This window comes from Zootoca vivipara, chromosome 4 (assembly GCF_963506605.1).
Source record: "Zootoca vivipara chromosome 4, rZooViv1.1, whole genome shotgun sequence".
In the NCBI taxonomy this organism is placed as follows: domain Eukaryota; kingdom Metazoa; phylum Chordata; class Lepidosauria; order Squamata; family Lacertidae; genus Zootoca; species Zootoca vivipara.
The window spans coordinates 47,667,167-47,683,455 of NC_083279.1; the positions used below are offsets into that span (position 1 = coordinate 47,667,167).

General features: G+C 46.4%; 1 protein-coding gene across 6 annotated transcripts in view; it reads right to left on the reverse strand.

The window, feature by feature from the left end:
* Positions 1 to 8,942: 8,942 nt before the first annotated feature.
* PDE9A (phosphodiesterase 9A) overlaps positions 8,943 to 16,289 on the reverse strand; it is a 43,121-nt gene continuing 35,774 nt past the window's right edge. For 5 of the 6 annotated variants that reach the window (XM_035115834.2, XM_035115831.2, XM_060273554.1 and 2 more), the window contains 6 exons: positions 15,744 to 15,857; positions 15,289 to 15,393; positions 14,015 to 14,143; positions 13,489 to 13,584; positions 12,010 to 12,084; positions 8,943 to 11,326 (listed from right to left, as the gene is read on the reverse strand). In XM_035115834.2, coding sequence (XP_034971725.2) covers positions 12,034 to 12,084; positions 13,489 to 13,584; positions 14,015 to 14,143; positions 15,289 to 15,393; positions 15,744 to 15,857 — 495 coding nt within the window. In that variant the 3' untranslated portion in view covers positions 8,943 to 11,326; positions 12,010 to 12,033. The remainder of the gene's footprint in view (positions 11,327 to 12,009; positions 12,085 to 13,488; positions 13,585 to 14,014; positions 14,144 to 15,288; positions 15,394 to 15,743; positions 15,858 to 16,289) is intronic. The other variant, XM_060273552.1, reaches the window with a different exon arrangement.

Below are 16,289 nucleotides of genomic sequence, written 5' to 3' on the forward strand. Positions count from 1 at the left end.
CACAGGTGTTACTCCTTGCAAAGAGTACTGGAAAATCCTCTTTAAAAAAACAGTCTTGAGGAAGCCCATTTTCACTTTGCTCCATGTGCTTCCTCAGCCAGCTGCACGTTTCAAAGCTTTGGCTTCAAACTGATTGGGATACTCAGCCCCACAAAAGGAGCCCTTATCAAGAAGAACACATGTTACTGTTAGTTGGCTATCATTATACACCTCAAGCATTTTTCATTTTACAAGGAATCTCCTGCTACGTGTCACTTTCCAATAACGACTTAAGGGGAAGCACAATGTTTCCCTCTGGTTCTCCTTCCCACCCACCCCTGCATTGCTTGTTGACGGATGGCTTAGCAGCTTCCTGTGTTACCCGTTTGGCATAGGAATGCAAAATCAGGGCTCAGTGGTGTGAATAAAGCAGCGACCTCTCTGTCCACATTGAAAATGGGAATCTTGTATACGGAAATCTGTCGTATTGCACAAGCCCCTTGATTGCCATTTCCTGCAGTTTGGATATGTGGGTGCTGGTGATTCCCTCTATATATGTGAATTGTGGGGCTTGGGTGCATGTAGGATGGACATCAGATCCACTTGAGGAGGAACGAGAGTCTTTTTCATACATTCACTGGGCAGCTGAGAAAAGGATCATGTCTACTATTCCTAGTAATATGTTCCACACTTTCAGCAGAGTGGTCCTCCAGATGTCGTTGGACTTCAGCTCCCATCAGACTCAGCCTGTATGCCAGTGGCCAGGGATGACTATAGTTGTAGTTGAGCTGCATCTGCAAGGCCACAGGTTACCAATGCAGCTGGAGAAGAGCCTATACATGGTAAGGCATCCTGATTTTCCAGCTGTATGGAGCCTGGGGTGAGCTCCCTGTAGGTTCAGTGAATAAGTGACTTCAGCTGAACAGTACTTATCATGGTAAAGGTAAAAAGGTAAAGGACCCCTGGATGGTTAAGTCCAATCAAAGGTGACTATGGGGCTGCAGTGCTCATCTCGCTTTCAGGCCAAGGGAGCTGGCGTTTGTCCACAGACAGCTTTCCGGGTCATGTTTACCTTCCCGCCGTAGCGGTACCTATTTATCTACTTGCACTGGTGCACTTTCGAACTGCTAGGTTGGCAGAAGCTGGGACAGAGCAGCGGGAGCTCACCCCACCATGGGGATTTGAACCGCCGACGTTCCGATCGGCAAGCCAAAGAGGCACGAGTAGATCCTGTGGGACAAGTAACTTGTCCTTTGGTGACACGGAGGGCTGCAAAGGGATAATGGAGGTGTATGCAGACTAGCTATCTACCACAATGGCATATGTGACAGCTGACAGTAGCGATGGGCAAGAAATTTAATGTTAATAAGAAACTACCCAAATCATGCTTCCCTAATTCAGACCAATATGCAAACCGAAATGCAACTATCCTTCAAAAAAATTTATTTCTCTGAATTTTGTGATAGAATTCTCCCACCCATGTGTACAAAAATGCACATATAATTTAGAAATCCATCGTATTAGGAGGAAATGATAGCAAAAATGTGTATATCAAATTTTTTTTAAGGTTTAAAAAAATACTTTATTGAAACGTTTAAAAAATCATTACAACAGAAGGCAGACAACCTTTCCTCCATTGTCATAAAATCAATGTGTATATCAAATTTAAAGCCTGCCTGTTGATAGCTTGTTGCACAACCTTTTTAAGATGCAAATATTTCAGTGAGGGGGAAAGCCATTACTGTATTACTGCTCAGCAAAAAACTATTCAACAGTTAAGATTATAAGAATCTTATAACAAGCTCACAGATTGACAGTTCTGTCTACACAACTGCACTATAATATGATATAATCAGCTTATTCATTTGGGAAGCAAATCAACCTTCTTTAAGCAGAGATGCATTATCCATTAAAAAAAACAATGTGTGGGGAGTTAGAACTGAAATTATGGAAAGGAGAAAATATTGATGACCTCTTCATGCTACTGTGGCACTAAATTGTGTGAACATGTTTTACATGCCACCTAATGATTGCTAGGAGCACTACTGGGTCTGCTAAGGGCATTAATGGAAGAAATCCCAATTAAGCCACTTACGCAGCCTACAGCTGTCACTTCTCTCCACTTGACAGGTTCTAATGTTTCCCCATTAAGGAAAATGTCAACCAAATCCAACCAAGTCATACTGCAAACTGGAACCCACGTAAATGAGCCCTCTTGTAAGAGACTTCCATTGCTCCCTTGTGGGCACACATGCCTTTTAGCTAAGGGACAATAGTAGTTGTAGTTACTGTATTTTTTTGTGTATAACGCGCCCCTGTGTATAAGACAACCCCTATTTTGGGGGCCTCCAATTTAAGAAAATGGGGGAGATGGCCCAGAGTTGTTGAGCTTTTTTGGGGGTGGGAATGCCCAGGTTTCTCAGGGGGGATTGCCCAATTGCCACAGCAGCAGCCAATCCACAGCCGCCCTTGCCGCAGCCACCAATCACACACACAATCGCCGCTGACAAGCTCCTGCTAGTGGCTGCAACCAATAGCCCATTCCCCATCTGCACTATCCATGTATAAGACTACACACACACACCATTTTGAACATTATTTTACAGTAAAAAAAACCCAAAACCCTCGTCTTATACATGGAAAAGTACGGTAATTTTATTTCTACTGTACTAGAAGCCAATGAGAGCTACTGCCCACTGAACTGGTAGGGTGGAAGGCCTACTGCTTATTTGGAATAAGTGATATTTGTGCTTCAGCTTCTCTTTCCCTCCCTCCCTCTTTCCTTTTAGCTCTCATGCAGGTGCTCACACGGCACTGCAGTATGTAGTGTTTGCATTCGAACTCCCCTCTTTAATCAGCTCCATGCACGTCTGTCTGGCACCTTTTGTATTTCTATCTCTCTCTTTATACTTGACATTAGATCCATCCAATCTCTACCACTTCGTAGATGTAATGCCAGAACTGCTTTTTCAACCAGAATTACCAATGTCTTATTTTTGTAACAGCACAAGCAGTAACCAATCTTTCTATTTTGTAATAAACTGTGTTTTCTTTGATTCTCAGCTTTGAATGTTTGTTTGGATAGCTAATTCCCCACTGTGCACTAAGTCTGAGCTAATGATCTGAAGTCCCATGTTCCTCCTCTCCACATACATTGATTTGTATACTAGGATGGCAATAGCAGTAGGGACATTTGATTTGTATACTAGGATGGCAATAGCAGTAGGGACATTTGACAAATATCAGAAATACAACCATGCTGAAGACAATATCAGATTTATTCTACTTCTGTTTGAAAAAGAAATTACAACAGTTTTGAATAATAAATTTTGTTCACTCAATGAACAGGTGCCTTCAAACAGCATGTAATAAACTAGAGATAGTTCATCTGCAGCTTGCTTCTTCAATTGCGTGAGTCAGGAAGAAGAATGCTTAGAAAGTTACTAGCTCTGCTTAAGGATGCCTGTCCACATCCCATGTGGATTTCAGAGCAGATCGAACAGTATTTCTGGTCAACAGAAATGGATCAAAATGCAGTAATGGACCATCTCCCAAAATACATATTGGAGAGCTATCACCACCAAGAAAAAAAAACATCTACACACAAACAATACAAGAGTAAAGGTTTGCTGTTCCAAAACGTTTTGTCACACTTAAAGGTGGCACGATTATTATTCAGTCCTGGAGAGCCAGGTGTTAGTCACTGAGATCCTTTGGTAAGGGAAGCCTGAGTGTTAGCAAGATATCTCCTGTTTTGCATGGAAGAAAGTCTGAGCACCCACCTACACAATTTCTTTTAAAATCCAAACTGAGATTCAGAAAGCAGCTCTGCAGCTCACAGGCATATGGCTTGGGTACATGTGCCCTTCAAACGGAGACACAAGCTTCCTTAGATGGCAACGCCTTCCTTATGCGCTACTCTAGATTTATAAACTCACTTTAAAAGCAACCTAACAAAAGCCTATGTAGAAATTACAGTGCATACTCCATTCAAAACATATACATACATGAATAATACATAGAGGTTGTTATGTACTGAGCTGAATCCTAGAACAATAGGATTCAGAATCAGCGGGAGCTACCCAATCCAACTCCAGGTGGAAGTGAATCCGCAACCTGATTGGCCTGCTGGAGCAGCCAATCAGGCGGCTGGCAGAAGTGAATCTGCTACCTGATTGGCCTGTAGGAGCAGCCAATCAGGCTGCAAGCAAAAGTCAATCCACAATATAATTGGCCCACAGGTGTAGCCCTGAAGTAGCCAATCACGCAAGGCCCATTGTGTAAATAATGTATATAAGCAGATGGTTTTGGGAAAAGAGCCATTCGTCTTCTCTTCTCCTCCTTGATGACTATGAGCTGAATAAAGAGCATGAAATTCACTCTTGACTCCGAGTATATTTCACTGGCGACGAAGGTGGGATCCTGCTGAGCTGACCGCCACCACGCACTGCACCGCAGCACCGCCACCTGCTGCACCGCTGCATCGCACCGTGCATCCAGGCTTCAGCTCCAGGACCCAAGGAACCCAGAATGGCAACCGACAGCAGCTTCTCGCCATTCAAACCAGCATCAGGAGACTGGGAAGGGTACGCCGCCCGTTTCAACTTCCTCCTGCAAGCGAAAGAAGTCACCAACGATGCCATGAAGAGGGCGACATTCTTCAGCGTCTGTGGAGAGGAGACGTTTGAAATCGCCCGGGCTCTCCTTGCACCTAGAGATGTCGCTACCGTCTCTTACAAAACAATAATGGAACGGCTGAAGGAGCACTTCTCACCACAGCCCTCGGTGGTAGCTTGCCGAAATGCCTTCTACGCAAAACGGCAAGCCCCGGGGGAAACCATAACTGGGTTTGTGACCTCCCTCCGCCAAGCCGCCCGGTTATGCAACTTCTCAGAATTGGAGAACATGCTTCGTGACCGCCTCGTCGGTGGCCTGAGGGACGAGATGTTGCAACGACGCCTCTACGCCAAAAAAGACCTCACGTTCCAGATTGCTCTGGAGGAAGCCCTGGCAACCGAAGCCGCCGAGAGGTCAACGCAAGAGGCACGACCGGCCCCGCCATCCCAACCGAGGGTCTACCACGAAGACCTCACCGACGAATCCGAATCTGACAGGGAGGAAGTACACCGAGTACAGCGGCGCACTCAAGCAGCACACACACCACAGCAGCCTCGACGAGAAGGAGGGAACTGTGCAAGCTGCGGGGAGAACCACGAGAGGAGGACCTGTCGTTTCCGCAACGCAGAGTGCAGGCAGTGCAGAAAATTGGGACACATCGCCCGGGTGTGTCGGGCTCGACTCACCCGTCGACAAGCATCAGATGACCGACCCAGGAGCCCCAGGTCACACGGCACCATGCACCAAGGCAACTCGACGGAGATCACGGACTACCAGGTATTCCAGTTGCCCCATCCCAGCACAGAGAAAATTTATATAGAGGTACAGATAGAGGGAGCCCCATGCCGCATGGAGCTGGACACGGGTTCAACTCTATCCATAATCTCGGCCCGAACATTAAGGGAACTGTGCCCTAATGGGGGTCCCAAACTAAGGCCGGCCCCATTCACCCTCCGGGACTTCCAGAAACGTAAGGTCCCTACTATGGGGGTGGGGACCTTCAGGGTGCAATATCGAGGGTGAAAGCAACAATTGGACTTGCTGGTAGTTAAGGGCCCCTACGTTAGCTTACTGGGACTGGCATGGTTTGGACCTCTGGGGCTAGCCGTTACCGGGGTGAACCGCACTAGCTTACAAGTGGACGTGGACGCCATATGCAAAGAGTTTCCAGGGGTTTTCGATGGGGCATTGGGACGATATACAGGACCCCCCATTGCCCTACAGCTAGACCCCGCTGTACGACCCATCAGGCACAAGGCCCGCCGGGTCCCGTTCGCCCTGAAACCCCGCATAGACGAGGAATTGGACCGGCTCGTGGAGCAAGGAGTGCTGGAGCCGGTGCCCAACGCCCCCTGGGAAACTCCAATTGTCACACCCGTCAAGCCTAACGGTTCGGTCCGCATCTGTGCAGACTACAAATGCACCATAAACAAGGCTCTCACGGCCCATGCATACCCAGTGCCAGTGGTCAGCCATGTCCTCGCCACCCTGGCTGGGTCAAAAATCTTTGGCAAACTGGACTTGGCCCAAGCGTATCAACAGTTGCCTGTGGACGAAGCCACAGCAGAGGCTCAGACGATTGTGACGCACAGAGGGGCATTCAGAGTAAAGCGGCTGCAATTTGGCGTTAGCGTGGCACCAGGCATATTCCAGAATCTAATGGACTCTCTCCTTAAAGGGATTCCTGGTGTCACCCCCTTCTTCGATGATGTACTGATCGCCGGGCCCACACCAGAGGAATTTGAGGACCGCCTCCGCTCCGTCCTGCACCGTTTCCAGACGGCGGGCCTCAAGGTGAAGCGGGAAAAGTGTTTACTGGGAGTGCCGCAGGTGGACTTTCTGGGATTTAAGGTGGACGCAGAAGGGGTCCATCCAACCGGTGACAAGGTACGGGCCATTTGTGAGGCCCCAGCGCCCAAGAGCAAGCCCGAACTTCAGTCATTCTTGGGACTATTGAACTTTTACCATGCCTTCCTTCCCCATAAGGCAGCGGTAGCGGAGCCCCTACACAGACTCCTAGATAAAAGGGCCCCTTGGGTGTGGGGCCAGCGACAAAGGGCCGCATTCCAGGCAGTCAAGGACTTGCTCGTCTCGAACTCGGTCTTAGCACACTTCGATGAGAGGCTGCCAGTGGTGCTGGCATGCGACGCCTCTCCCTATGGCATCGGCGCTGTCCTGGGACACCAACTCCCGGATGGAAGAGAGGTGCCGGTGGCATACTTCTCCCAGACGCTTGCTGCAGCCGAACGAAACTACTCACAGATTGACAAGGAGGGTCTGGCAATCGTGAAGGGCGTAAAAAAATTCCATGATTTCTTGTACGGGCGGCCCTTTACCATAGTGACTGACCACAAGCCGTTGCTTGGCCTGTTTGCCCCTGAGAAGCAGACCCCCCAAGTGTTGTCTCCACGTGTCCTCAGGTGGTCAATTTTCCTTGCCGGCTACCAGTATGCACTAATCCACCGCCCTGGGAAGGCGATGGGCCACGCAGACGCCCTCAGCAGGCTACCACTACCAGAAACAGGCCCCGACCCAGCGGGGTCCCGACCGACCCATTCAGGCACAAGAAGTTGCGCACCATTCCACAAAAGATAGGGTCATCTCCCGGGTCCTGGACTGGGTGTGGCGAGGATGGCCCAGCAGCAGCCCCGGGCCAGAATTCGCTGGCTACACAAACCGCAAACATGAACTGTCGGCCCACAAGGGGTGCCTGTTATGGGGAAGCAGGGTTGTTGTTCCCCAGCCCCTCCGCAAAAGGGTCCTCACAGCCCTACACGAGACACACCCAGGGGTAGTGAGGATGAAGGCCCTTGCCAGGAGTTATGTGTGGTGGCCGGGGATTGACAGAGAGATAGAGGCCTGGGTCCAACACGGCCAGACCTGCCAAGAATCCCGCCCGGATCCCCCAAGGGCCCCAGTCCAGCCCTGGGAGTCCGCCCGACATCCATGGTCACGCTTGCACGTGGACTTCGCTGGCCCCTTCCAGGGAAAAACATTCTTCATAGTGGTGGATTCCTACACCAAATGGCTGGAGGTCGCACTGGTACCATCCACTTCTACGGCGGCAGCCATCCGGGTACTACGTAAGCTGTTTGCGACCCACGGGCTCCCTGACACCCTCGTCTCGGACAATGGAACCGCATTCACGTCAGAGGAGTTCCAGACCTTCACAGCGCAGAACGCCATCCGCCACATCCGCTCAGCACCATTCCACCCTGCCACCAATGGCCAAGCGGAGCGCATGGTGCGGACCACCAAGGACAGCCTCCGCCGCATGACACAAGGGGACTGGGAATACCGCCTTGCCGCATTTCTTCTAGCACAGCACAGCACCCCAAGCACAACGACGGGCCGGAGCCCAGCTGAATTACTAATGGGCCGGCGCCTTGCAACTAGACTGGACCGACTTCACCCCGACAGAGCTCAGGATGAGGTAGTGGTGGGGAAAGGCAGGAACCCCCGGACATTTGTGGCCCAGGACCCAGTGTATGCAAAGAATTTTGGGGCAGGCCCAGCATGGGTACCCGCCACAGTCACCAAGGTGACCGGTCCCGTGTCGTACGAGGTACTAACGGAAGGGGGGCAATGTTGGCGCCGCCACTGCGACCAGATACGGCGACGATTCCCAGGAGGAACCCGGGAGGAGAGCGGGACAGAGGGGTCCCAAGGGGACAGCAGGGCAGTGAGGCCTGTAGAGCGAGAGGGGTGGGCAGAGGAAGCAGAAGCAGTAGGCACAGAGGGGCGCCCCGAGGCTGGAAGGACACCGGAACCAGAGCTACAACCTAGTGGTTCAGTGGCGCCAGACCAGACAGCCCCGGCACAGCCAGCAGCCTCGGAACACGAGCCAGAACCAGAACCCCTGACCAAGGAACACCCCAGGCCACAACGCACACGGAGGCGGCCAGCAGACCTTGGGGACTACGAATGCAACTTCCCGGGCAGGACTGGAACTTAGAGGGGAGGGGTGTTATGTACTGAGCTGAATCCTAGAACAATAGGATTCAGAATCAGCGGGAGCTACCCAATCCAACTCCAGGTGGAAGTGAATCCGCAACCTGATTGGCCTGCTGGAGCAGCCAATCAGGCGGCTGGCAGAAGTGAATCTGCTACCTGATTGGCCTGTAGGAGCAGCCAATCAGGCTGCAAGCAAAAGTCAATCCACAATATAATTGGCCCACAGGTGTAGCCCTGAAGTAGCCAATCACGCAAGGCCCATTGTGTAAATAATGTATATAAGCAGATGGTTTTGGGAAAAGAGCCATTCGTCTTCTCTTCTCCTCCTTGATGACTATGAGCTGAATAAAGAGCATGAAATTCACTCTTGACTCCGAGTATATTTCAGAGGTGCAACGGGATTTCTTACATTTCTCCCAGAGCAAATCCAAGGCATCTTTCATAAGCCACACCTTTCGTTTTGCGTCTTGTGCTTTACTTTCATGTACACTTCCAACAGGATGCTGTGGAAGGCATACATGACCATCAGTTGCAACAAAGGATATCTCCCTTGGCTCATATTTGAATACTGATGTGTCTCTAGACTTTGGGAGAACTAAGAGCATAGAAGGGGCAATTTCACCAGATGTAGAATTCCACAGTCCTTTCTTTTGTACAATCCTTCTGTGGGTCTGAATGTGGAAGCTCAGGGAACCCTAGTTACTGGCACTCAAGTCCTGTCCCTGCCAAAGGTTTTCTAGGGGACCTTGCACAAACCAATTACAGTCGTACCTTGGTTTACGAACTTAATCCGTTCTGGAAGTCCGTTCTTAAACCAAAACCATTCTTAAACAGAGGCACGCTTTCCCTAATGAGGCCTCCCGCTGCCGGTGCCCTTCCACCATTTGGATTCCGTTCTTAGACCGAGGTAAAGTTCGCAAACTGGGACACTACTTCCGGTTTTGTGGAGTTCGTAAACCGAATCGTTTGTAAGGAAGACTTCTTAAGCCGAGGTGCCACTAGTTTCTTCATACCTGACGTTCCTTTCTGTAACCTGGGAGCAACAACCCATACCCATTTCAGTTGGATACCTTGGTCCCAAACTCTCATTGTTCAGTATTAAAAGGGCACACTGTCAGAATTAACCTTAGCAATTCCCATCCAAGCGAAATGGCTGCCAGCTTTTGTCCAATAAAAGCTGCCATGTGAATTTAAGCACTGTATTAATCTGCTCAAGTAGGTCTTGAAGGCCACATGCAAAAGTTTTTCCTAGCTCCGCATCTCAAGACCCTTCTAATTGTGGAGGTTTCAGAGATTGAATCTCAAACTGTAAGCATGGAAAACACATGCTAGTAGTCCCTCACCATCACAGGCCCTCTCAGGCACTGGGTGTATGGTATATTCTCTACAGTAAAATATAATAATTACAGAGCCTTCATTAAACAAATCTCAGTTGCACATAGCATCTAGTCAAATCTAGACTAGATTCTTGCCAATGTACAGTACATACCTCAGGTTACAGCCGCTTCAGGTTGTGTCTTTTCGGGTTGCGCTCCACACCGAATCTGGAAGTACCAGAACGGGTTACTTCCGGGTTTCGGCGCACGCGCATGTGCAGAAACACTAAATCACGCTTTGCGCATGTGCAGAAGACCAAATCGTGACCCGCACGTGCGCAGATGCACGGACGCAGGTTGCGAATGCTGCAGGTTGCGAACGTGCCTCCCACACGGATCACGTTCGCAACCCGAGCGTCCACTGTATGTGTAGGCAAATATAATGCCAGTTTATCAGAGTTTTCGGTTAGCTGGTTATTTGAGATGCCCCATTCATTAAACCAGAACATGATGCAGGAAATGTAAATAAAGTAAATTTAAAAAACTTTTGAAAATATCTTCTTTGTTGAAGCATTAGCTATTTGTTACATTTATACTCCGCTCTTCCAAGAAGGAATGCAGATTAGCATAGCTCTGGTTCCTCTGAAATTTGAATTCCTATCCAAGCAGTTTACAGTGCTAGACCTGTCAAGCTTTGGCAACAGGAACTGCTTCATGTTCATAACATGCCTGGGGGCCCTTTTCAATTCTCTCAGTGCTCAGGGATAAGGTAACTGGAAACCTGTCCCTCTAGGACCATCATCTGTAGGCTACCCCTCAATTACCGACCCCAAAACAAAAGGGGGAACAGCATATGCAGAGAGGGACTAGGCCAGCAGGGCTGAGGGATTGGGCGGTCCCTTCACTCTCCCTCCTGAAGGGTTTTCTTGGCCAATAGTTGCTGACCAGAGAAGAGAACACTAAGCTTCTCAGCTTCCTACTGGTTTTGTCAAATCCCTCGGCAAGGTAACACTTCTAAATCGTACACAGACATATTGAGATACATTGTTGTTACCTTAACGGTACACAAAACTACATTTAAAAAGATTTCTAAAACAACTCGCTTAAAAAGCACAACTTTTCCCAATACATCTCCATATGACAACCTGAAGCAGTTAAAAAAAAAAGACATATAAAATCTTCAAAAGAGAATAATTACAGCAGCCATTTTTTGGTATAAGAATATATTATTTAGAAGATTACTTTTTCGTTTAAAAAATGTACAACAGCAGAGATTCCTTATTGTCTGCATCCATAAGGATAAATACTAGGGTTCTTTTTTATATATAAAAAAGGAACTTGGAAAAAGTGCTTGTGGCAGTGTCAGCTGTTCAGTCTCATCCTCCGTCAGTGCTGTGCAATCCCATGATGCTTAGCTATACTTGGCAAACCTCTAAAGGATCTTTGTGTCCATTATAATGCTGGAATTAAAATACAAACATTGTTAGGCCCAAAGAATGAGGTCTCATCCACTCGGAATAATTTTTGGCAGGGCTCAGACCTGCTGATTCAGCACACCTTTCAAGCCACACACACAGCAACTGTGGTAATCCCTATTTGGCCACATTTACACCATACATTTAAAGCACTAAGATACCACTTTAAAGAGCCATGGCTTCTCACAAGGAATTATGGAAGCTGTAGTTTGTTAAGGCTGCTGGAAGTTGTTGAGAGACCTTTATTTGCCTCACGGAGTTACAATTATCAGAGTGCTTTTAACAATCAATCCCTCTTCTTAGGGAACTCTGGAAATTGTAGTTCTGTGAGGGGACTAGGACTCTCCTAACTACTCGAGAGTGCTATCTCTCTCTCTCTCTCTCTCTCTCTCTCTCTCTCTCTCTCTCTCTCTCTCTCTCTCTCTCTCTCTCTGCTTTTCATTACTGGTTTTAATATTGTATAAATAGTTGGTAAAAATGCATTACAATTCTATTTTCTTTTCTTTTTCACAAGCATACATTCAATATATTGCAGAGATATTAGCTGGATTTTTTTTAAAAAAAATTGCTGAAAATACCTCAAGCCATAGGCAATTTTCTGTATAATGTTTTAAATGTTGTCACCATGTTTCTTAATGTGAAAGTATCCTTTAAAGAGGGATAATTACCCGGATGTGCCTTGCCTTTGCTTTTCACTTCTCCTTGCTTCCAATTGCCAAACTTTCGTTCTTCTTCTTCTGTAGCTAGTTAAGAGTAGAATGGAATAATTAACAATGGCAGCCATGAGGCATCTGATTTGTCAATATAGCAGCCACCGAGTCATTGACACAACCCAGAAAATATGATCACCAGTGCATGAAATCTGTTCGTTTCAGTGGAGTTTCCTTACAATGTCCCCCATAGGATCTGCAGCACCAGTGGCTGGTGTACAGGAACCATGTTTTCCCCCTCTCTGGTTGTTAGTTTCCTCTGGGTACCCAACACATGTAGACACCAGTGGGAATTCATGAGAGGGTGAACTGCCTTTGGAGTAGGTGAGGCAAAACGGGGAGGTGCTGCTCCTGTCTCTTGCCCCACTGCTGAAGCCTGACTGGATCTGGTAAGATCTTGTGGAGCTCTCGTGAGATGGGAAGAAATGGAACATGATTGCTATAAAAATCTAGCTTGGAATGAAGCCAGATCAATAAAGCTAAGAGAATGAAAAGCCCATAGTGAAAAGATTACGAGGGCATCGTTTTGGGCCAATGCTGAAAAACTAAAAGCAGGCTTGTCTGTCAGTGGCTAGCTTACCCTCTGTCACTCAGAAGGACTGCTCTGTCTTCATTCTTTGCCACTGCAATCCAAAGGCCATTTGACTGCCTCAGCAGGAGCCACAAGCACTTGACAAAGGAGAGGTATAATTTTCCCTGCATGTGTTCTGCTTTGCATGCATCATTTTCCTATTAGTTGCCTTATTACCAGAAGTGCTGTGCTACTATGCTTAAATGAACTAATTAATTCATGAAATTTTTACATCCCTGTTTTATTGGAATCGAAGGGAACCTGTGGTGGCTTCCTTCCAGAGGGCATTATAGCATTACACATAAGAATGTAGGAATCTTTGCTTAAGCGTGAAAATCACAAAGCCTGTTTTATCAAGCACAGTTGTAAGTGAAGTTAGAAAATCTTCTCATGTGTTCTGTGGCGTATTCACACCCAGAACCAGCTATACCCTTTGGTTCAAAAGTTCCCATTACATTAGATCTGTTCCTCAACTTACTATTAAGGCTGTACTCCTATGTACTTATTTGGAAGTAGGGATGGGAAGAAATTTGATTTGGTTAGGATTTAACATAAACCTACCAGTTTGCACAATATGTGACTAAAGCACAGCTATCCTTCAAAATTTGCACTTTTATAAGTGCACATATGAATTTTGTATTGCATTTCTTGAAACAAATAATGTACACAAAAATGCATACGGTATATTTGGGCAAGTATGTGCAAAAATGAATATATTTGTGAAAGTGGCATGTAAAAATGTGTTGTATTAGGAGAATTCTTGCAAGCAAACCCTCAAAATCCTGGTTCATGTAAGGGTGTCTGCGTGTTGCCTTTTCAGCCCAGCAGTTGTCCTTGTTAATCCCACAAACAGAAGCTTGTCTTACCTCTTTCACAGCATCATCTATTTGCTTCAGCTCCTCATAGCGATCCCTGGATTCCCAAAGTGGTTGGAGCAATACTTCTTCAACCTCTGGGAAAAGCTAAAACAAAGCAAGAAAGGTAAACTGAAATTGCTTTCCAATAACTATGTGTTTCGAAATGAGAAAAATTCAGCATGCTAACATCGTATAAATGAGTTATTAAAAGCCTGGAATGTTAGTAACCACACACACACTCCTATACAGGCTAATGGCAAGTTTTTCCTTGTGGTGGATTTGCAGCTGGGACTGGAAGACATAGCCTTCCATCCCTTCAAGTTGTATTTTACTTGTAAGCACCTATGAGATGATTGCTAATCACACTGGGTGTTTCTAAACAGTTGGTTTTTTTGTGGGTGGGTTTCAGTTGCATACCAGCAAATCCAGGTTGTGCAATTAAAGTGAATTTGGGACTCTTGCACCCCTCAAAAAAAACTATGAGAAAATGCACTTGATCCAAGGGCTTTTGAACAATCAACTTCTTTGACCTTACCTTTGTTACAGTTTCAAACATTGGGATAAGAACAAACTTCAGGAAGCCTATCTGTGCTGTAGGTTTGGTCACTTTGTCTCGGTCCATGAAAGGTGCCACCGGAAGGCCTTCGGACTTTTCCCGGTCACTCTAGGACAAAGTGTAGCAATGCATTAAGTAAATTCAAACCCATGGTCAATATTTATCCAATTTGGAATGATATAATTGTGATTATGTTTTGACCTGTTTATGCTGTATTATTTTAAAGATTTTTTAAAATATATTTGAAAGATGTGGTTGAAAGATTTTCAGACCCACAGAAATTTGGGGTGTTGGAGGAAAAGTGGGAGAGCGGCAGAGACAGTTTCTGGGGGTTCTCGACAGGGAAGATGATATGCACCATAAACACACTTATCTGGAAGTAAGGCCCATTGAACACAGTGTAGGATTGCTCTGCAAATGAATGAAGGGCAAACTGAACATTCTTTCATCTTTTGCTCTTTCTGCCATTATGCAATGGCTTTTTTGGCTATATTTTAAATTTCCCACACTGGGAACATGTTAAATCAAGAAATAATAGAACTGCCTTTTTGTGCTGCCTATCACGATCAAGCCTTACTTGGTGTGATGCCAACTGCCACAGCTTGTATATACACATCGTGTTGACAGATTTGAGAGGGCAAGTGGACTGCTACTTTTTCCCTGTTACTTCCTGCAGTCATCTCCAAATGAAATCCGGTAAGAAATGATAAACGATGTGGCACCATAAGGTGCTTTTTTCCAACACTAATGAGATTGTCCTTTTGAAATGATCACAGCGCTTTCTTTCTGTTCCTTTTTGCCTTTCTCTTTAAAAAAAAACCCCAGCTTTTCAGTTCTAATAGGCTTAGTCATGAATGGTTCAAAGTCACAGATATAAATAATCCAAACTTAACCTACATGGTGCTGCTTATTTAGCTGACTTTTTTCTACAAAGTCCTTGCCCCTGTTTGGTTTCGAAATGGTTTACATGCTGAGTTAATACCTAAAAACAGCCCTGTTAGAGAAAATAGGCAGCGATCTGGTAACATTTGCATTTCTGGGCTGTGATTGCCCTTTTAGGCTACAAATTACAGTCAATTACAGTCACTTTTATTCAAAGTACATCATCAGAATGACACACTTTCAAGACCCTGCTGAGAAAGGGTCTTTCATCTTGGTGGACCTAGAAAGTCAGGCATTGTTACTGGATAACTTTTAGCTCTGTTGTATTGAAACATGAAATACTATGGCAGTTCCACTGGGTGTACCCTTACCTGCATAAAATACTCCTCTAATAAGCAGTCTACCCAGGGCTCTGCCACTTCCATTGGGCGAACTTCATTGGAGATATCGCAGCATTTGATCAGGACCATCTTTAGCTGAAAGGAGGAGAGCATTTTACAGGGTGGTAAGAAATCTGTCATGTTTACCTGCACTTATTACCAGGCAGTGTTTCCTTCATTTCGCAGTGAGATGTCAGCACTGAAAATAAGGGCACCTCCAGCCTGGCGTTAGGCTGTGATTATACACAGCAATAAGCTGTTCTTTCTATTAAAGTGCATTTGTACTGTATTTGTGCTGAACTTTCAGCTCCTACTCCTGCTACATGGCATGTCCTGTGACACGCCCACATTGGTGCCTCCACACTGGCATTGTTTGACTCAGGCTGTTGTTCCTGACCCCCCCTTTGCCCCCCCTTAACATCTGAAAACAGAGAATATTGTCTTACCTGGGTCACATGCTCCTCATTTGAATAATCAAACTTGTCCAGTATTTCTTTGAAAGCGTCCAAAATTTCAGCGTGCCTTGCCATGTCTGTTGCTAGGATTAATGTAATCATCCCCTATGCGAAAAAAAAACCAACCAACAATATTGTAAGACATTTATATTTCTTGAGGTAGAAATGCCACTACTTCACCTATGTCCCCCCCTACTCCAACAATTTACCCATTTAACAGTTTTGTACCAAGTTCTCACACTTCTTTTTGGACTCTGGGAAGATGCTGGGTGGGGAGCAGGAGAAAACTCTGAGATAAAAGCCAAGCTGCACAATTGTTTTGTCTTTTGGAAAGGAGAGACACACTGAGAAGCCTCAGTTCAGATGCTCTCTAGAACTGTTCTTAGCCATGCAATGGGATACCTGTGGGCTTAAATTGTCAAGCTTTTAAGTTTTATTCCCCACAGCTAATAGCTGCTGTGTGTGTTCTAGATTGGGGCCAAGGTGCAAGGAGGGAGAGATAAGGCCTTCCTTACTATGCCCCTGATTCAGAATTGG